Raw genomic sequence first — 21,760 nt, forward strand, 5'->3', positions numbered from 1 at the left:
ATTTCCCTTCACTGGAACTAAGGGGCCCAGCCCAACCCCTGAAAACAACCCCATACCATTATCCCTCCTCCACCAAACTTTACAGTTGGGACAATGCAGTCAGGCAGGTAACGTTCTCCTGGCATCCGCCAAACCCAGACTGGTCCACCAGACTGTCAGACAGAGAAGTGTGATTCATCACTCCACAGAACACGTTTCCCCTGCTCCAGAGTCCAGTGGCAGCATGCTTTACACCACTCCACCCGACGCTTGGCATTGTCATTGCCATGGAAACCCATTCCATGAAGCTCCCGGGGCACAGTTTTTGTGCTGATGTTAATGCCAGAGGAAGTCTGGAACTCTGCAGTTATTGAGTCAACAGAGTGTTGGCGACTTTTACGCACTATGCGCCTCAGCACTCGTTGACCCCGCTGTGGGACTTTACGTGGTCAGCCACTTCCTGGCTGAGTTGCTGTTGTTCCTAAACGCTTCCACTTTTCATTAATACCACTTACAACTGACTTGTTGCAAAGGTGGCATCCTATGACAGCACCACGCTTGAATTCACTGAGCTCTTCAGAACGACCCGTTCTTTCACACGTGTGTAAATGCAGACTGCATGGCTAGCTGCTGGATTTATACACCTGTGGCAATGAAACACCTGGATTCAATGATTAAGAGGTGTGTCCCAATACTTTTGTACATATAGTGTGTGTGTGTGTGTGTGTACGTATGTACGTGTGTATATATATATATATATACACTACCGTTCAAAAGTTTGGGATCACCCAAACAATTTCGTGTTTTCCATGAAAAGTCACACTTATTCACCACCATATGTTGTGAAATGAATAGAAAATAGAGTCAAGACATTGACAAGGTTAGAAATAATGATTTTTATTTGAAATAAGATTTTTTTTACATCAAACTTTGCTTTCGTCAAAGAATCCTCCATTTGCAGCAATTACAGCATTGCAGACCTTTGGCATTCTAGCTGTTAATTTGTTGAGGTAATCTGGAGAAATTGCACCCCACGCTTCCAGAAGCAGCTCCCACAAGTTGGATTGGTTGGATGGGCACTTCTTTGAGCAGATTGAGTTTCTGGAGCATCACATTTGTGGGGTCAATTAAACGCTCAAAATGGCCAGAAAAAGAGAACTTTCATCTGAAACTCGACAGTCTATTCTTGTTCTTAGAAATGAAGGCTATTCCATGCGAGAAATTGCTAAGAAATTGAAGATTTCCTACACCGATGTGTACTACTCCCTTCAGAGGACAGCACAAACAGGCTCTAACAGGTACTATTTAATGAAGATGCCAGTTGGGGACCTGTGAGGCGTCTGTTTCTCAAACTAGAGACTCTAATGTACTTATCTTCTTGCTCAGTTGTGCAACGCGGCCTCCCACTTCTTTTTCTACTCTGGTTAGAGCCTGTTTGTGCTGTCCTCTGAAGGGAGTAGTACACACCGGTGTAGGAAATCTTCAATTTCTTAGCAATTTCTCGCATGGAATAGCCTTCATTTCTAAGAACAAGAATATACTGTCGAGTTTCAGATGAAAGTTCTCTTTTTCTGGCCATTTTGAGCGTTTAATTGACCCCACAAATGTGATGCTCCAGAAACTCAATCTGCTCAAAGAAGTGCCCATCCAACCAATCCAACTTGTGGGAGCTGCTTCTGGAAGCGTGGGGTGCAATTTCTCCAGATTACCTCAACAAATTAACAGCTAGAATGCCAAAGGTCTGCAATGCTGTAATTGCTGCAAATGGAGGATTCTTTGACGAAAGCAAAGTTTGATGTAAAAAAAATCTTATTTCAAATACAAATCATTATTTCTAACCTTGTCAATGTCTTGACTCTATTTTCTATTCATTTCACAACATATGGTGGTGAATAAGTGTGACTTTTCATGGAAAACACAAAATTGTTTGGGTGATCCCAAACTTTTGAACGGTAGTGTATATATAATATATATACATATATATATATATATATATATATATATATATATATACACTTAGCACAGAAAGTAAGGAAATGTGTGATTGGTGGATTATTTCTTTGTTGTAACAATGCTTCTTGGCAATAAATCTTATACCGGTGGAAAGCCTGTTTATCTGTCTTTTAAATGGCGCCACATGTGTAAGGAACAGCATTTGTGGGATGAGCAGCAGAGCTGAGTATGTGGGTTGCGCCCATGAAACATTTGCCAGATCTTCTCTGCCAATGCCAAACAGCTTATTTTGCTGCTGCTATTGACTCTTGTGTTGAGCTCCTGGTACCCCAGGTGCTGACCACCAGCTGCCTGATAGATTTATTGCCAAGAAGCATTGTTACAACAAAGACATCATCTACCACACACACATTTCCTTACTTTCTGTGCTAAGTTTATATACAGACAGAGAGAGAGAGAGAGAGAGAGAGAGAGAGAGAGAGAGAGAGAGAGAGAGAGAGAGAGAGAGAGAGAGAGAGAGAGAGAGAGAGAGAGAGAGAGAGAGAATATGAGAATGAGAATGGATGTGTGGTTGTGGGAGCAGCATGGTGGCACAGTGGTTAGCGCTGTCACCTCACAGCAAAAAGGTCCTGGGTTTAAGCCCGGGGGTAGTACAAACCTTGGGGGTCATCTTCAATCAAGTTTCTTGTTCTACGATTTCTTTGTTGTTTAGTAAAAAAAAATCAGTATATTAAATCTGACAATCAAGAAACAAAGTACTTTCTTTAAGAAACAAGCCATATTATCTGTTCGGTGGGTCAGAAAACCTTGAAATAAGCATCATGAAATTTAAAACAAGAAGACATATTGATAAGTTTGGGATTTTGAAAATCTGGTCACCCTAGCCTTGAGTCTCGCAAGACTGTAGAGGTTTCCATCTGCTCAGGTCCTGATGTACAAGCCACCTCTCAAGTTGGCTGACATTGTTTCTAGGACTGCAGTGAGATATAATGTGAATAGGGTTGGTGCAAGCACACATCCCTGCTTCACTCCATGCTTGATGTTGAAAGCGTCGCTGACGTCTCTTCCAATTGACCTCAGCCATTTCACTGCTAAACTACCCAACAGTTCTCCTTTCTCAAGGATACTGGGAGAATTAACATGAAAAAATGGGTGAAGTAACCCTTTATTGTGAAAATATAAACCTCTTAAATTACCAACTTCTTTTAAAAGACCATAATTAGAGAGCCGTACACAGCAGTTAAACATAATTTTCCTGAGTGTCTTAGATACATTGCATAGAACGACAAATTTTCCTTTTTTACACAGCAGTAAAAAAGTTTTAGCTTGATGGGGCCCAATTTGCCTCACAAGTCAAGTTCAGTGCCCGCAGTGCGTTCAGCTAATGTGGGGGTAGCTAGCGGGGGTAGCTAGCGAGGCTCGTTAAGATGTGAAGTGTTCTGACTGCTGCAGCAAAGAAGCTGTTTTTGAATCGAGTGGTTTTGGTTAACACGGCCATGTCTGATTTGACCCATGAATCTCAACATTATGACATGAAGGGCCTCTGTTTAGATCTTATTCCAACCAAACACGAAACCACCTGATTTTATCCATCCGTGATCCTTTAACCAGAGACGGGCTTAATATTTGTTCAAATCACACAGTGTAGCACTTGGTAGGCATGAAATGTAAAGGTTGTTAACAGGGATACAGCAGGGATGTTGAAACTGATACCAGATACTGGGTCGACACCAGGCTAAAATACAGTGTTGTATCGGACATTTTACTATCAAATACCAAAAGCCACGAGTAACATGTCATAAATAAAAGCACAATAAATTCATTTCTTTCATTTTTGGCACATGGAAGCCTGAATTTCGTCAGTGGTGAAAAAACTGGTTCTATCTAAGTTACTTTGCCAATTGACCCGAAATGGTCTAAATGTGCACTGTTCAGTAAAAGTAACAGATCAGATTGGGATTCAGTAAGATTCCTACCCAGAATCTTTATTGGTAATGAAAAATCGATATTGGTTCTTCTCTCATTATTAAACTTTGAAGTACTTTCATGGAAAAGTCATGTAGTGCTCGATAGACCATCTCTACTCATCTTAACTGTGTCTTATTCAATCTGATCCCTCAGGTGTTCTGGTGGATGTGACCCAGAATTACGGCTCAGCGTTCTACTCCTGTGCATTGGGTATGGGTCTGGGCGCTGTGTTTCTGGGTTTGGTAAAACCAGCAAAGAAGGGATTAATCTCCTGGAGGAGGGATGAGAAATCCTCAGAAGATGTTCATGTTGTGAAAGAAAACTCTTTGGAAAAGAAGGAGGTGCAGGAACATGACAAAGGAAGAGAAAGTCCCAAGGATTACCTGGAAGTAGATTCTGAACTCAACCAGGACCAGGAACTTGTCACAGAGAATGGCCAGACAGTCATTATCTATAATTCAGATGAAAAGCTCAGATGTTAGGATGATTCAAGGGTTCAACCATTTAAAGATACAGTCTTCTCTGAAGCACATGGCTGGAAAAAAGAGTGGGAGCAGAATGGATGGAGTGGAGAGATAGAAGTCAGGTCAAGTCGGTTTTATTTGTATAGTCCAATATCACAAATTACAAATCTGCCCCAGGGGGCTTTACAGCAACACAACATCCTGTCCTTAGACCCTCACATTGGATAAGGAACAACTCCCTAAAAAAACCCTTTAACAGGGAGAAAAAATAGGAAGAAAGCTCAGGGAGAGCACCAGAGGAGGATCTCTCTCCCAAGATGCACAACGTGACATGATGTCGTGTTTACACAATTTACACAATACAACATTGAAAGAGGATAACACAATTATAGTTTTTTTTTCTTTTCCATTTTTCTCCCCAGTTGTACTTGGCCAATTACCCCACTCTTCCGAGCCGTCCCGGTCTCTGCTCCACCCCCTCTGCCGATCCGGGGAGGGCTGCAGACTACCACGTGTCTCCTCCCATACATGTGGAGTCACCAGCCGCTTCTTTTCACCTGACAGTGAGGAGTTTCACCAGGGGGACGTAGCGCGTGGGAGTATCACGCTCTTCCCCAAGTTCCTCTTCCCCCGTGAACAGGCGCCCCGACCGATCAGAGGAGGCGCTAGTGCAGTGACCAGGAAACATACCCACATCTGGCTTCCCACCTGCAGACACGGCCAATTGTGTCTGTAGAGACGCCCGACCAAGCCGGAGGCAACACGGGGATTCGATCCTCCATGTTGGTAGGCAACGGAATAGACCGCTACACTACCTGGACGCCTGGAGGATACGAGAATTATTATGGAATTATACAATACATGAAGAATATGATGAGGAGGATTCCAAGCAGTGTCCAGACACCACCAGAACACCCCGAGACCTGAGCCACGTGACCACCGTCACCATGGAGACCTGACAGGAGGACAGACTACACATGCACACAGGGAGAATCACATCACACCATTCACATACACGGGAGAAGAGAAAGGAGAAGACATCATTCAGAGAGAGAAAAGACATGAGAGAGGAGAACAGTTTGCAGTAGTCAATAATCTATACTCTATAATCTCGTCGGCAGAACAGTGCTTGGTAAATTCATTGAGACAGAAACTGACCCACCATGCAGTACACAAGAAGATCAACATGGAAGAAGGTTGAGACTGTCCCAGCTCCCAACCATCGGAGATCTGGCTTCTGAGCAGTCTGCAGAGCTGTAATACAGATGTAGGATCTGTGCGAACATCATCCCACCTCTCAGGGTTTTTTAGAGAACATAACCTTACAGCACTTTAATACCAGCTGACAGTGGCTGAAGATCTGATGTTGTGAAGAGCATGGTAGTGATGAGTAATGTTGGGAGACTGGGCTTCAGTCCATGCAGAAAGGGAATCCAGTTCAGTTTCAGAGGAGGTTTCTTAGATGTTCCTACAGTCTTAGATATTCCAGGAAGGAGTTTTACCTCGTATGCTGTCTGACTTCATAATCTGCTGGTGATAAACACCAACAGAAACACTGTGACCATCTGGTCTTCACCATTGACAACACCGTGGTGACGCCAACTCGGACTGTGAGGAATCTGGGTGTGATCCTGGACGACCAACTGTCGTTTGCTGAAAACGTTGCATCGGTTGCTGGCTCCTGCAGATTTCTCCTCTATAACATCAGGAGGATTCACCCATTCCTCACCGACGAGACGGCACAGGTGCTCATCCAGGCTCTGGTCATCTCCCGGCTGGACTACAGCAACTTCCTCCTTGCTGGCGCCCCGGCGTCGACCATCAGACCTCTGGAGCTTGTTCAGAAAGCTGCAGCTCGTCTGGTGTTCAACCGCCCTAAGTTCTCCCACACAACTCCCCTTCTCATGTCCCTACACTGGCTCCCAGGAGCTGCTCCCATCCAGTTTAAGACTCTGGTGCTAGCCTACAGGGCAGGGAAAGGAACAGCTCCTTCCTATCTCCAGGCCATGGTCAAGTCCTACACCCCCACCCGACCACTTCGCTCTGCTGCCTCGGGACACCTGGTTGCCCCGTCGCTCAGAGGCCCCTGCTGCCGATCGACCCGGTCAAGGCTCGGTTCTGTCCTGGCCCCACAGTGGTGGACTGAACTCCCCACTGATGTCAGGACAGCGGAGTCGCTGCCCAACTTTCAGCGCAGGTTGAAAACTCACCTCTTCAAGAACTACTACCCTGTTACTTGTTCTTAGCACTTATTGTATTCACTCATTAAAAAAAAAATAATTCTCTTTCTTGTTCTTTTACTTTAGCACTGGTTTTGCTCTTAGATGCTTGTCTAGATGCACTTATGACCTCTGATGACTAGTAGTTCCCCTGATCTCCTACGTTAAATGATGCACTTATGGTAAGTCGCTTTGGATAAAAGCGTCGGCTAAATGACTGGAATGTCACGTGGCACGTGTAGCTGCAGTATTTGTAATTCATTCTCTGACAGATCAACTGGATTACACGTTGTCATAGAATATGCAGGAGATATGTGTGCCATGAAAAGCTTTATTTTTTTCTTTATTTAAGTACCAGTTGTGTAGTGTAAAGTATGGTACAATCAAGATATATTTTTGCAATGAAAAATATCAATGTAAGAAATCACAATAAAACCTTAATAGAACGTGCTTACAAGCTCATTTGCATTTATGAACTGTATTTATCATGCACTGATGAGTATCACAGATGTACTACACGCCAACTTTTTTACAATATGCATTCCTTAAACCAGTCCTGGATGAAGTCTCAACATGTCCTATGCAAGTATAATCATATCCTCAGTTCCTGTAACAAATCTGCCAACATGGCGCCCCCTCCTGGCTGAACTCTGCTGCAGCCCAACTGTCCTGAATGAGAAAGTGTTTGACACCAAACACATGGGACTAAACAGTCTGAAAGTTGTGACCAACTGCTCAGAGATGCCGCCATTTTCAGATTTCTGACTATTTTACAAAGACGGGATACTGGAAGATTTTCCTCTTTAACAAGCCTGATAAACCAAGATGTGAAACACACATTCCCTCTGTAGGATAATCCCTCACACACATCCAGCTCCTGTCTGACTGGAACCTCCTGACCCCCCCCCCTTTTCTCCCCAATTGTACTTTGCCAATTACCCCACTTTTCTGAGCCATTAAGGGGTTAAGTATAGGAGTAGTACCTTTCCCAGATGGCCCTTCGTGGCGTCCTAGACTGGTCTCCATACACCCCGGCATCATGTGAAGCGCAAAATACAGCCTCTCCATGATGACTGACCGTCTGTGCGTGGTGAAGAGCCACACCCTCCTCACGGTACTCCTGTTAATGTTGTCTGGAGACAACAGAGCAGAACACGGCGTGTCTAGAGGAGTAAACCTGGATAATAAATCCTGCTGTTCCTATGGGCAGCAGTAGTCCTAGGCGCATTCATCCATGGACTGGTGTGATGGACCGGGGGACGTCGTGGCTTTGCAGAGGATCAATGCATCTGGACAATGGAAAGGCACAAAATCTCCAGTTAGCAGAACTGCATGTGGAGTAGCGCCCCATGCTTTAAACAAACATGCACAACCGAAACCCTATTGGGGCTTCCTGACGGACGACCTAAGGTGAGGTGAGGTGAGGTTCTGAGCCGTCCTGGTCGCTGCTCCACCCCCTCTGCTGATTTGGAGAGGGCTGCAGACTACCACATGTCTCCTCTGATACACGTGGCGTCATCAGCCGCTTCTTTTCACCTGACAGTGAGGAGTTTCACCAGAGGGACGTAGCTTGTGGGAGGATCACGCTATTCTCCCCATTTTCCCCCTACCCCCCACCCAAGCAGGCGCCCCAACCGACCAGAGGAGACGCTAATGCAGCGACCAGGACACATACCCACATCCGGCTTCCCACCCACAGACACGGCCAATTGTGTCTGTAGGGATGCCCGACCAAGCCAGAGGTAACCCGGGGGACTTGAACCGGCGATCCCTGTGTTGGTAGGCAATGGAAAAGACCGCCACATTACCTGAACGCCCCCAGACATGGTATGACAATTGGATGAAGATGGCTCCATTAGATGAGAATGAAGAGAGAAATGAGAGAGAGAGATAAAAAGACAACACAACATGTGTGGTAACTCAGCAGGTAACCTCCTTTCACCTTCTCGCTGTCACATCTAAATCAACGTTCATCCAGAATGAGTTGAACTTGTACTTGAGCCAGTGTGGATGTGTGGAAGGCCTGAGCCAGGTCAGACTGAGCCAGGTCAGACTGAGAGGAACCGGACTGTTGTGGACCGCTTGTGGAAGGCCTGAGTCAGGTCAGACTGAGAGGAACCGGTCTGTTCTGGACCTCTTGTGGAAGGCCTGAGCCAGGTCAGACTGAGAGGAACCGGACTGTTGTGGACCGCTCCATCCTCTCAGACTCTCCTCCATCCAGCACAGTAAAGCCTGAACAACACAGATAATAAAACATACTGAGTAAAGAAACATGTCCGGTTTCTATGACACACCAATGTTGACGGGCTCTTGTTCTTTGTCAGGATGAGAGGAAGGCTGTGGGAGTCGTTCGAAAAGTCACAGCTGCAACGTGACGATTTATACACCATCAGCACTTTGTTGGTTTCAACCACCTGGATATTGCTCAGTGAAGAACAGCCATGATTTGAAGAACATGTAAACTGAAAAGAAGTTTATTTACATGCAGGTCCACAGGGGTGAAGCCACTGGACCCAAAGTGCTGCAGCCATAAAGCCTTCATCCATCTCTGTTCTGGTTCTGTGACCTGCCAGTCACATGTCAGTGGTAAATGGACTTTGTTTGATACAGCGGTTCAGTTCTGATTACTGCCTCACATTCACCCACACACTCATACGCTGACGGAGGCGTCAGCCATGCAAGGTAACCACCAGCTCACTGGGAGCAGTTACACGTCTTGCTCAGGGACACCAGAAGGAACCGAGGATCGAACCGGCAACCATCCTGATACCAGACGACATGCTCTACCTCCTGAGATACTGTCTGCCCTCATGTATACATGCACCCACACACACCCTTATATCCCATGGTGCTCTTGGCTGTTTAACTTACTCTCATGTGGAAGGGATGCACGTTGCCTTTTTGCTTCTTCTCCACTCCTCAGGCATCCTCTCAAGTTCCAAGACGGCGTTAAACAGTCTAGTTAAAACCCACTGCCACCTCTCCTGAACACCTCCATGCCTCCACAGGTATCCACCAAGTACCAAACATCATTACCCAATAATGAATCATTCAGCTGATGAATGTGGAGTTCTGAGACCCCCCCCTTTTCGCCCCAGTTGTATCCGGCCAATTACCCCACCCTTCTGCGCCGTCCCGGTCTCTGCTCCACCCCCTCTGCCGATCCAGGAGGGCTGCAGTCTACCACATACCTCCTCCCATACATGTGGAGTCACCAGCCGCTTCTTTTCACCTGACAGTGAGGAGTTTCACCAGGGGGACGTAGCGCATGGGAGGATCACGCTATTCCCCCTAGCTCCCCCTTCCCCCTGAACAGGCGCCCCAACCGACCAAAGGAGGCGCTAGTGCAGCGACCAGGACACATACCCACGTCCGACTTCCCACAAACAGACACGGCCAATTGTGTCTGTAGGGACGCCCGACCAAGCTGGGGGTAACACGGGGATTCGATCCAGCAATCCCCATGTTGGTAGGCAACGAAATAGACCACTATGTTACCTGGAGGCTCGGAGTTCTGAGATTTTCATCAAATTGGGGTTAAACAGTTTTCCCAAGAAAGGTCCTATTTACCTTGTATCTATCGGCCATTCTGAAGCCCACTGCAGATCGTAGCTTGTGGAGACAGATGGGACAGACGTCCGGGGGTCTACGATTGGACTCTTCTACACGGGTGGAGCTCTGAATCAAACAGCTCACCCACTGGCAGTGACGGAGTCCAAACACATGGTCCATCTCATGGCTCACTGTCTGGAAACAAGTAGTCAGATCAAGAGTTTTGTGACAGCAGCTCTCAAAACAATGAGTCCTTCTGTACGATGTGAGGCCTCATGGAGACGGACTAACCTTACAGGGACGGAGGAGCAGCAGGCCGGTGATGGGGGAATATAACAACCTTAAACATGGAATAGTCCCCCACCTTGACCGGAGCCCCTCCTTCAACCTCCCCGCGTATCTGCTGGTATGGATGTTGTCATGGTACCGGGCGAAGCTGAACACGCCCATCCCTGAAACAGAGAGTCTTGTATGGTTTGCATTCAACGACACCTGGTGGTGTTTAAGTCACACAGCTTCATCAGTACAGCACAGTCAGCCCACCAGCAATGGTTCAAACTGAAATGCTGAACTTGCACTCATGACCTTTCATCACACATAAAGGAATTCTTCTTGCAAAAGTGTGAGTCCTTTTTTAGCCTCAACCCAACATTCATTCTTCAGCATTTTTGCAACTGATTTTTTTTGTTCTTCTTGTTGTTTGATGGCCTAGTCTGTTTTTATGTGGTTTTTTTTCTTGACCCCCCCCTTTTCTCCCCAATTGTACTTGGCCAATTACCCCACTCTTCCAAGCTGTCCTGGTCGCTGCTTGCTCCACCCTCTCTGTTGATCCAGGGAGGGCTGCAGACTACCACATGTCTCCTCTGATACATGTGGAGTCACCAGCCGCTTCTTTTCACCTGACAGTGAGGAGTTTCACCAGGGGGACGTAGCGCGTGGGAGGATCACGTTACTCCCCCGACATCCCTCCCCCCCCCCAAACAGGCGCCCCCACTGATCAGAGGAGGTGCTAGTTCAGCGACCAGGACACACAACCACATTTGGCTTCCCACCCACAGACAACTGTGTCTGTAGGGACACCCAACCAAACCGGGGGTAACACTAGGATTCAGTCCGGCAATCATCACGTTGGTAGGCAACGGAATAGACCACTACGCTACCCAGACACGCCCCGCCCCTTTCTTTTTTTAATGGGATTTTGTTCGTTCTTTATCAGAGGTTTTTGTTTGGTCTCCAATAAAGGGACCGCTTTGAACTCAAACTGAAACAAGAGAGCAGATGATCTCTTCAGATAAACTGGACTCACCTGTAAACTCTTCAGATAACTGGACTCGCATATAAACTCTTCAGATAAACTGGACTCACCTGTAAACTCTTCAGGTAACCTGGACTCACATATAAACTCTTCAGATAAACTGGACTCACCTGTAAACTCTTCAGGTAACCTGGACTCACATATAAACTCTTCAGATAAACTGGACTCACATATAAACTCTTCAGATAAACTGGACTCACATATAAACTCTTCAGATAAACTGGACTCACCTGTAAACTCTTCAGATAAACTGGACTCACATATAAACTCTTCAGATAAACTGGACTCACATATAAACTCTTCAGATAAACTGGACTCACATATAAACTCTTCAGATAAACTGGACTCACCTGTAAACCCTTCAGGTAACCTGGACTTACATATAAACTCTTCAGATAAACTGGACTCACCTGTAAACTCTTCAGGTAACCTGGACTCACATATAAACTCTTCAGATAAACTGGACTCACATATAAACTCTTCAGATAAACTGGACTCACATATAAACTCTTCAGATAAACTGGACTCACATATAAACTCTTCAGATAAACTGGACTTACATATAAACTCTTCAGATAAACTGGACTTACATATAAACTCTTCAGATAAACTGGACTCACCTGTAAACTCTTCAGGTAACCTGGACTCACATATAAACTCTTCAGATAAACTGGACTCACATATAAACTCTTCAGATAAACTGGACTCACATATAAACTCTTCAGATAAACTGGACTCACATATAAACTCTTCAGATAAACTGGACTCACATATAAACTCTTCAGATAAACTGGACTCACATATAAACTCTTCAGATAAACTGGACTCACATATAAACTCTTCAGATAAACTGGACTCACATATAAACTCTTCAGATAAACTGGACTCACATATAAACTCTTCAGATAAACTGGACTTACATATAAACTCTTCAGATAAACTGGACTTACATATAAACTCTTCAGATAAACTGGACTCACCTGTAAACTCTTCAGGTAACCTGGACTCACATATAAACTCTTCAGATAAACTGGACTCACATATAAACTCTTCAGATAAACTGGACTCACATATAAACTCTTCAGATAAACTGGACTCACATATAAACTCTTCAGATAAACTGGACTCACATATAAACTCTTCAGATAAACTGGACTCACATATAAACTCTTCAGATAAACTGGACTCACATATAAACTCTTCAGATAAACTGGACTCACATATAAACTCTTCAGATAACTGGACTCACCTGTAAACTCTTCAGATAAACTGGACTCACATATAAACTCTTCAGATAAACTGGACTCACATATAAACTCTTCAGATAAACTGGACTCACATATAAACTCTTCAGATAAACTGGACTCACATATAAACTCTTCAGATAAACTGGACTCACATATAAACTCTTCAGATAAACTGGACTCACATATAAACTCTTCAGATAAACTGGACTCACATATAAACTCTTCAGATAAACTGGACTCACATATAAACTCTTCAGATAACTGGACTCGCATATAAACTCTTCAGATAAACTGGACTCACATATAAACTCTTCAGGTAACCTGGACTTACATATAAACTCTTCAGATAAACTGGACTCACGTATAAACTCTTCAAATAAACTGAACTCACCTGTAAACTCTTCAGATAAACTGGACTCACATATAAACTCTTCAGGTAACCTGGACTTACATATAAACTCTTCAGATAAACTGGACTCACGTATAAACTCTTCAAATAAACTGAACTCACCTGTAAACTCTTCAGATAAACTGGACTCACATATAAACTCTTCAGATAAACTGGACTCACCTGTAAACTCTTCAGATAAACTGGACTCACATATAAACTCTTCAGATAAACTGGACTCACATATAAACTCTTCAGATAAACTGGACTCACATATAAACTCTTCAGATAAACTGGACTCACCTGTAAACTCTTCAGATAACTGGACTCACCTGTAAACTCTTCAGATAAACTGGACTCACATATAAACTCTTCAGATAAACTGGACTTACATATAAACTCTTCAGATAAACTGGACTCACATATAAACTCTTCAGATAAACTGGACTCACATATAAACTCTTCAGATAAACTGGACTCACCTGTAAACTCTTCAGATAAACTGGACTCACATATAAACTCTTCAGATAAACTGGACTCACATATAAACTCTTTAGATAAACTGGACTCACATATAAACTCTTCAGATAAACTGGACTCACATATAAACTCTTCAGATAAACTGGACTCACATATAAACTCTTCAGATAAACTGGACTCACATATAAACTCTTCAGATAAACTGGACTCACATATAAACTCTTCAGATAACTGGACTCGCATATAAACTCTTCAGATAAACTGGACTCACATATAAACTCTTCAGGTAACCTGGACTTACATATAAACTCTTCAGATAAACTGGACTCACGTATAAACTCTTCAAATAAACTGAACTCACCTGTAAACTCTTCAGATAAACTGGACTCACATATAAACTCTTCAGGTAACCTGGACTTACATATAAACTCTTCAGATAAACTGGACTCACGTATAAACTCTTCAAATAAACTGAACTCACCTGTAAACTCTTCAGATAAACTGGACTCACATATAAACTCTTCAGATAAACTGGACTCACCTGTAAACTCTTCAGATAAACTGGACTCACATATAAACTCTTCAGATAAACTGGACTCACATATAAACTCTTCAGATAAACTGGACTCACATATAAACTCTTCAGATAAACTGGACTCACCTGTAAACTCTTCAGATAACTGGACTCACATATAAACTCTTCAGATAAACTGGACTCACATATAAACTCTTCAGATAAACTGGACTCACATATAAACTCTTCAGATAAACTGGACTCACATATAAACTCTTCAGATAAACTGGACTCACATATAAACTCTTCAGATAAACTGGACTCGCATATAAACTCTTCAGATAAACTGAACTCACCTGTAAACTCTTCAGATAAACTGGACTCACCTGTAAACTCTTCAGGTAACCTGGACTCACATATAAACTCTTCAGATAAACTGGACTCACCTGTAAACTCTTCAGATAAACTGGACTCACATATAAACTCTTCAGATAAACTGGACTCACATATAAACTCTTCAGATAAACTGGACTCACATATAAACTCTTCAGATAAACTGGACTCACCTGTAAACTCTTCAGATAAACTGGACTCACATATAAACTCTTCAGGTAACCTGGACTCACATATAAACTCTTCAGATAAACTGGACTCACATATAAACTCTTCAGATAAACTGGACTCACCTGTAAACTCTTCAGATAACTGGACTCACCTGTAAACTCTTCAGATAAACTGGATTCACATATAAACTCTTCAGATAAACTGGACTCACATATAAACTCTTCAGATAAACTGGACTCATATATAAACTCTTCAGATAAACTGGACTCACCTGTAAACTCTTCAGATAAACTGGACTCACATATAAACTCTTCAGGTAACCTGGACTCACATATAAACTCTTCAGATAAACTGGACTCACATATAAACTCTTCAGATAAACTGGACTCACCTGTAAACTCTTCAGATAACTGGACTCACCTGTAAACTCTTCAGATAAACTGGACTCACCTGTAAACTCTTCAGATAAACTGGATTCACATATAAACTCTTCAGATAAACTGGACTCACCTGTAAACTCTTCAGATAAACTGGACTCACATATAAACTCTTCAGATAAACTGGACTCAGCTGTAAACTCTTCAGATAAACTGGACTCACATATAAACTCTTCAGATAAACCGGACTCACCTGTAAACTCTTCAGATAAACTGGACTCACATATAAACTCTTCAGATAAACAGACTCTTCAGTACACAGAGGAGGTGATGCGACTGCTCGTCCTAAGCAGCCATCCTTCAGTAACACATCTGTGGTCCAACAGGCAGTTCAATCACATAACAGATGGAGTCTGGAGTCTGGAGGATCTACCCAGAGTAACTGATGGTACCATGAGATCCTCTGACATGTGACTACGGGTCTCCTCCTGCTCCTTGAAGTATACTGTTATGGACTCCTCACCGAGCTGCAAGACCAACACAGTTTCTGTTTGTCCAAAACCTTGCCTCCATCCCGGCGGTCTTGACTCGGGACTATGAAACAGCCTGCTGAGGAAATCAAGGCAGACAATTAGCAGCACAATTCAAATCACTTGTGTGATCACAGTTTCACAGACCTACTTTATTGACATATTTGGAATTTTGTGAACTTTAAATTCTTGGACAAGATTTTTTATTCGGCCTTACCATAAAGACTGTTGCTTGTTTTAAGTAAAGAAAACTGTAATCATTAGATAACATCCAAAGCAATGGTCATGGTAATTCCAGAACAACATCTAATTACCATCTCAAATATCATGATGTTCTTTCTAACAGAAGCAGAACAAGGGAAGTACGGAAGAGGAGTTACCATCAGAATCTAATCTGCAACCAGTTTGGTGAGTGAAAAATACCATCACTGTCCTCCATCACCTCTTGTAAGAAGGCTCCATAAGTACAAATATGCATTACAACAGTTCATTCTAGTGAAACAGCTTTTGTTCTTTTCATAACTTCCTGTTGGGCATGTGTTGTGATAATCCCAGTCTAGACGTGGACCTCTTCCAGAGACATGGAGGAGGGCATCTGGTTTACGTTACAGCCTGGTAACTTCCAGAGAAATGGAGGAGGGCATCTGGTTTATGTTACAGCCTGGTAACTTCCAGAGAAATGGAGGAGGGCATCTGGTTTATATTACAGCCTGGTAAGTCTTCACTTTGTGTTTTCATGAGGTGAGCAAGCACGAGACAAAGACGTACTCACAGTGCGTGAATGTAAATGGTGCTGTGGCCTGCAGTGGGATTTTGTGATGGAGGTCCCTGTAGAAACTCTGGAAGTCCTGTGTCGTCTCGGGCTGAGGGAGGATCCAGGTGAGGTCATCTGAGGCCCAGCACTGTGCAGATGTGATGGGCTGGAAGAGGGCGTGTATACCCGGGGTGGAGCCCCGCCACGCTCCTTTTCTATTGACCAGCCCAAACCGGGTCCCGGGAGACCAAAGCTGTTCGCAGCGTCTCCAGAGTGCTGGACCACCTGCATCTGCGGTACATGTAGAAATCATCATTAACACGCAGCTAATACAGAACATGTTGATTAAGGGGATTTTCTAAATTCAACACCCTGATATGAACACACCTTCCTGTGTCCCACTTGTTGGGGTATACTGATATTAAGGACCTACAGCAACCTCATTATGGGATGCTATCAAAAATATGAGTCATCTTAAAAACGCTGCTTGCAAAACCGTGTTTTGTGGAACTTCTGCAATATGGACGTCGTGTTTGGGGTGACGCCCGTTTCCATAGCCTCGCTAGCTAACCAGCTACTAGCTAGCTAGCTAGCGAGGCTAAAGCGGACTTGCCAGAGTGGAAGACTAACGTCTTCGCGCAGCCTGCGGGACAGAGCTCCCTCTGCTCCTTCGGGTAAGTCCGGTCATATCCGTGGAGCTCCGTGTACCAGAGCTTCCAGCGGGACCGGGTCTGCCCAGGACGTCCAGGGGAGAGGGGCGGCTGCGGAAGCGCCGGTAGGCGGGACGCTCTTCAGCAGGAAGGCGACGACCGTTTGTTTCCGCGTTGTCATGACGCTGGGTACGTCACACTACGTCACGTAAAGCCAAGCACAGCTAGCGGTTAGCTTCCCCACGGCTAACGTGTTGAAAAGAGGCTTTGTCTCGTTTCACTTGCCCACTGCCGCCACCGGCGCCTGGCTGCAGACTTGACGGATCGCTACGTACCGTCTCCGCTGTTTGTCGTCGTGCCGGGCGGCTGCCAGACGTCCGTAGGGCGGCGATACGGAAGCGGAAGTTCAGCGTGCTCTGGTTATGGTGGTGGTGGTGGTGGGGGGGGGGTACCACGTGAGCTCTCTACTGGGTACAGTGGTGGGCGCTACTGGGAATGGTAGAGTCAGCCCCGGGGTGGGTGCTGGGCAGATACCAGCGAGGTGTGGTGGTCGGTAGCAGGGGAAGTGGCAGTGGGTGGTGCTCGGAGGGGACGCGCTGGTAGGGGTAGTGTGTGGTACCGGTCATAGCGGTGGGTAGGTCGGACCGGGTCTGGCTGGGTGCTGGGTAGTACTGGCTGTAGTCAGCTGTTCCTGTCATGGCTGCAGGTCTTCCGGATTTCGTTGCGTAACGGCGTGTTGGTTCTTTTAGTCTCCGTTCGTGCCGCTGCAGAGGCCGCGGTGTTCCGCTCTCAAAGCCCGGACCCGAACCCTCCCGATACCGCAGCATGACGGAGCCAGGCTGCCATACTTCACGGTTTTAGCTGCTACGTTCTGGTCACGGAGCTGCGCCGGAATACATTTCAGGTTTGGATCGAAACCAAAGCTGCACAACGGGACATTCTGAGCCGATCCACCAGAACCAAAACCTTCAGCCGGAACCTTTAGCCTCCCGTCATGTTGACTGAAAACAGGTGAGCAGAACGTCCTTTCCGAACTCGCCACTGCTCGGGAATGGTTCGGTGTTGGTCGCCGGTATGTGGCGGAGGCTAATCGATAAGTTACCCCTGGGGGAATTAGTTGACAGCTGAGCAGCACATTTCTGGTCACGTAACTACCAGAGAACTGGATCTATTTCTGGCTGCTCGTCGTGTCCAGTCTCTTCTCCACAAGCCCCCCCCCCACACACACACACACACACACGCACACACACACGCACACGCTTGTATTGTAACGTGCGCAGTCCCGTCATGCACCCACTGGCCCTCTCTCTGTTTTATTGACATGTTTTAAACTGTCCTTTTTTCTGGGCCCTGTCACCTAATGTAAAGCACTTGACAGTGGTGCTTCCCACTACACCCAGTACTACCCACCACTGCTCCCAGTGGACGCTTCTCATGCTACTACCCCTACCATTCCGTCTGCAGCAAGCGTCACTGGTCCACATGTGTGCACAGACAACATGACTGGCTGACTCTGAGTCCTTTCACTGCTGTGTGTAGGAAGCGTCGTCGTAGCTGTGACAGTGAGGAGGACCAGCAGCTGAACCCTCAGGCCAAGAGGTCAGGAGGAGGTCACGAACTGCTCGTGTCTGACTTGGATTCAGAGGTAAGACTGGCGTCATCTTTACCTCCACCGTTGTCTCAGTAAATCAACCTACTGAGTTTGTCTGTGAAAGGAGGCGTTTTATTTTGGAGGTTTGACTTTGGTTCCAGCCAAAGCCTCCTTTCCTACTTGTGAAGCAATCTGAAGTGCAGAGAGAGCAGCCACGGCTTCCTGCTTGATGCTGGACAAGCTAGTCATCTCACTTTTCAGGCACTCATCCCAGCAAACCTGTAAATGTTGTGTGGATGTACACCCTGTGTACCCCCTCCATCCATCATACTGTAGATGAATGACCTGATCGCCGTGCTCGTCTGTGCCCATGCGTACAGTTGCTGTTTCAGTAGGATACCAGGACACATTCAGATACAGGTCTGGTCAGACTTCGGTGACATCGCTGTCAGATGTGAAAGTGGCTGGGCTGACATTTTAATGGTTATACAGTGTAATGGCATCTGATCCATCCAGTGTGTACATGCAATATAGGACTGAGGAGGACGTGTGTCTTTCCCTCTGTCTCAGCAGTCATCCAGCAGTGACAGTAATGGTGGAATCAGTAGCCCGGATAGTACAGCATCATCCGCCAAAAACACCCTCAGCCCGCAGCCGGAGGACGCCGCCAGAGCCTCGCTGCAGGGTTTCCATGGCGACAGCAGCTGCAGCAGCAGTGTCTCCTACGACCACATCAACAGAGTCTTGAGGGAGGCACACTTCAGCAGTCTACAGACAAGGAGTCGACTGCAGTCGACATGACAGTGACCTTGTCCCTCTGATATGTTTGTTTGTATGTGTATTGTGTGTGTGTGTGTGCGTGTGCGTATATGTACACAGTGTGTGTGGTGGGAGGTTATGGAGTTTACAGATATTGAGCATGAAGGCCCATCCCATGTTTTCACCATGTTGTCCATGTGTGGAGACTGTGAGCACACCTGCCTTCCATGGCCCGGGCACTGTGGTTCTGTGCTGTGTTGTGTATGTGTGCATGTGCCCCAAAGCACTTTTTACACAGGGGTGTTCTTCTCTTTACATGTATGTGTTGATGTGTGGACATTTCATCGGTGCTATTTATAAGACTCTATGATCCAGAGTGCTTGCAGTGCTAAAACAAATCCTAAGCACTTTATTCACCCCCTCCCCCCACCCCTTGTTCTTCTTAAGACCCGGCAGGCTCCATGTGGTGTGTTTTCACATGCAGTGCATTGTTTCAGAGTTGTTGATGTTCACTAGGACCGATCCATTCTTTCCCATGGAGCATTGTTCAAAGAAGCACACAGTCACATTTGACACTGTGCCTGAGAGCCAAATGAAAGCAGACCTTTTCCACCAACCTTCTAAATATGGCCGACAGCCTGTCTGGGTGTGGCAGCAGCCATGGTGTCCGGGGTAATATGAGATTTCTGAACATATGTGAAACCTGCCATGATGTCATGGAAAATAAGAGATTTCCTCTGAGCGTCACCACCCACACCCAACCTCAAATTAGAACCCTGGCCAGTTCTGGATTCCTACGAACAACACGGGTCTGCAGATTAAGCGGGGGTGCGTTCAAGAACATAGCGCTCGTGACTGAAGAGACTGTTTGCTTCGGTGTGTGGGAACGAGTGTGTACTTTCTCATCATATTTGCACATTGTGTGTGTGTGTTTTCAAAGCCTGCCTCCCATACTGGTCTATGGCCTGTGCAGTATGACCAATACACTGTGTTTCAGAGTGAATAAATCAGGATTCATGTGAACACCATACTTTTTGTGCTGTTTTCCAAATCCTGTGACGTCAGTTATGAAGCAAGGGGGTGTGAAACTATATGGTCCAAATCATGTGACGTCAGTTATGAAGGATGGGTGAAGGATGGGGGGTGTGAAACTATACAGTCCAAATCATGTGGCGTTAGTTATGAAGGATGGGGGTGTGAAACTATACGGTCCAAATCATGTGGCGTTAGTTATGAAGCACGGGGGTGTGAAACTATACGGTCCAAATCATGTGACGTCAGTTATGAAGCACGGGGGTGTGAAACTATACGGTCCAAATCATGTGACGTCAGTTAAGAAGGACGGAGGTGTGAAACTATACGGTCCAAATCATGTGACGTCAGTTATGAAGCACGGGGGTGTGAAACTATACGTTCCAAATCATGTGACGTCAGTTATGAAGGATGGGTGAAGGATGGGGGTGTGAAACTATACGGTCCAAATCATGTGGCGTTAGTTATGAAGGACGGGGGTGTGAAACTATACGGTCCAAATCATGTGGCGTCAGTTATGAAGGACGGGGGTGTGAAACTATACGGTCCAAATCATGTGACGTCAGTTATGAAGGACGGGGGTGTGAAACTATACGGTCCAAATCATGTGACGTCAGTTATGAAGGACAGAGGTGTGAAACTATACGGTCCAAATCATGTGGCGTCAGTTAAGAAGGACGGAGGTGTGAAACTATATGGTCCAAATCATGTGACGTCAGTTATGAAGGACGGGGGTGTGAAACTATATGGTCCAAATCATGTGACGTCAGTTATGAAGGACAGAGGTGTGAAACTATATGGTCCAAATCATGTGGCGTCAGTTATGAAGGACGGGGGTGTGAAACTATATGGTCCAAATCATGTGACGTCAGTTATGAAGGACGGGGGTGTGAAACTATACGGTCCAAATCATGTGGCGTCAGTTATGAAGGACGGGGGTGTGAAACTATACGGTCCAAATCATGTGACGTCAGTTATGAAGGACAGAGGTGTGAAACTATACGGTCCAAATCATGTGGCGTCAGTTATGAAGGACGGGGGTGTGAAACTATACGGTCCAAATCATGTGACGTCAGTTATGAAGGACGGGGGTGTGAAACTATATGGTCCAAATCATGTGACGTCAGTTATGAAGGACGGAGGTGTGAAACTATACGGTCCAAATCATGTGGCGTCAGTTATGAAGGACGGGGGTGTGAAACTATACGGTCCAAATCATGTGACGTCAGTTATGAAGGACGGGGGTGTGAAACTATACGGTCCAAATCATGTGACGTCAGTTATGAAGGACAGAGGTGTGAAACTACACGGTCCAAATCATGTGGCGTCAGTTATGAAGGACGGGGGTGTGAAACTATATGGTCCAAATCATGTGACGTCAGTTATGAAGGACGGGGGTGTGAAACTATATGGTCCAAATCATG

At 45.5% G+C, this 21,760-nt stretch overlaps 3 protein-coding genes across 4 annotated transcripts in view; 2 read left to right on the top strand and 1 right to left on the bottom strand.

Annotated features, from left to right (window-relative positions):
- Window positions 1-4,382, top strand: part of LOC130127848 (monocarboxylate transporter 7-like) — a 19,258-nt gene extending 14,876 nt beyond the window's left edge. The window contains exon 6 of the mRNA XM_056297569.1: window positions 4,054-4,382. Within this exon, the coding sequence (XP_056153544.1) occupies window positions 4,054-4,382 (329 nt within the window). The remainder of the gene's footprint in view (window positions 1-4,053) is intronic.
- A 3,380-nt stretch (window positions 4,383-7,762) lies between these two features.
- Window positions 7,763-16,595, bottom strand: LOC130127849 (archaemetzincin-2). Its single transcript, XM_056297570.1, is given in 7 exon segments — window positions 7,763-7,872; window positions 8,526-8,815; window positions 10,154-10,330; window positions 10,427-10,587; window positions 16,323-16,452; window positions 16,538-16,574; window positions 16,576-16,595. Coding segments are annotated over 6 exon segments (654 nt in total). The 3' UTR covers window positions 7,763-7,872; window positions 8,526-8,686.
- A 724-nt stretch (window positions 16,596-17,319) lies between these two features.
- Window positions 17,320-20,316, top strand: si:dkey-21c1.1 (uncharacterized protein LOC100150256 homolog). 2 transcript variants are annotated; one of them, XM_056297652.1, is made up of 3 exons: window positions 17,320-17,965; window positions 18,494-18,599; window positions 19,116-20,316. In XM_056297652.1, exons 1-3 carry the CDS (start codon window positions 17,949-17,951, stop codon window positions 19,344-19,346), a joined length of 354 nt encoding a protein of 117 aa, XP_056153627.1. In that variant the 5' UTR covers window positions 17,320-17,948; the 3' UTR covers window positions 19,347-20,316. The 2 variants fall into 2 exon arrangements, with proteins under 2 accessions (XP_056153627.1, XP_056153628.1); XM_056297653.1 differs by having other exon boundaries at window positions 19,119-20,316.
- The last annotated feature ends 1,444 nt before the right edge of the window (window positions 20,317-21,760 follow it).

The sequence above is a fragment of the Lampris incognitus genome, chromosome 17 (assembly GCF_029633865.1).
Source record: "Lampris incognitus isolate fLamInc1 chromosome 17, fLamInc1.hap2, whole genome shotgun sequence".
NCBI lineage: Eukaryota > Metazoa > Chordata > Actinopteri > Lampriformes > Lampridae > Lampris > Lampris incognitus.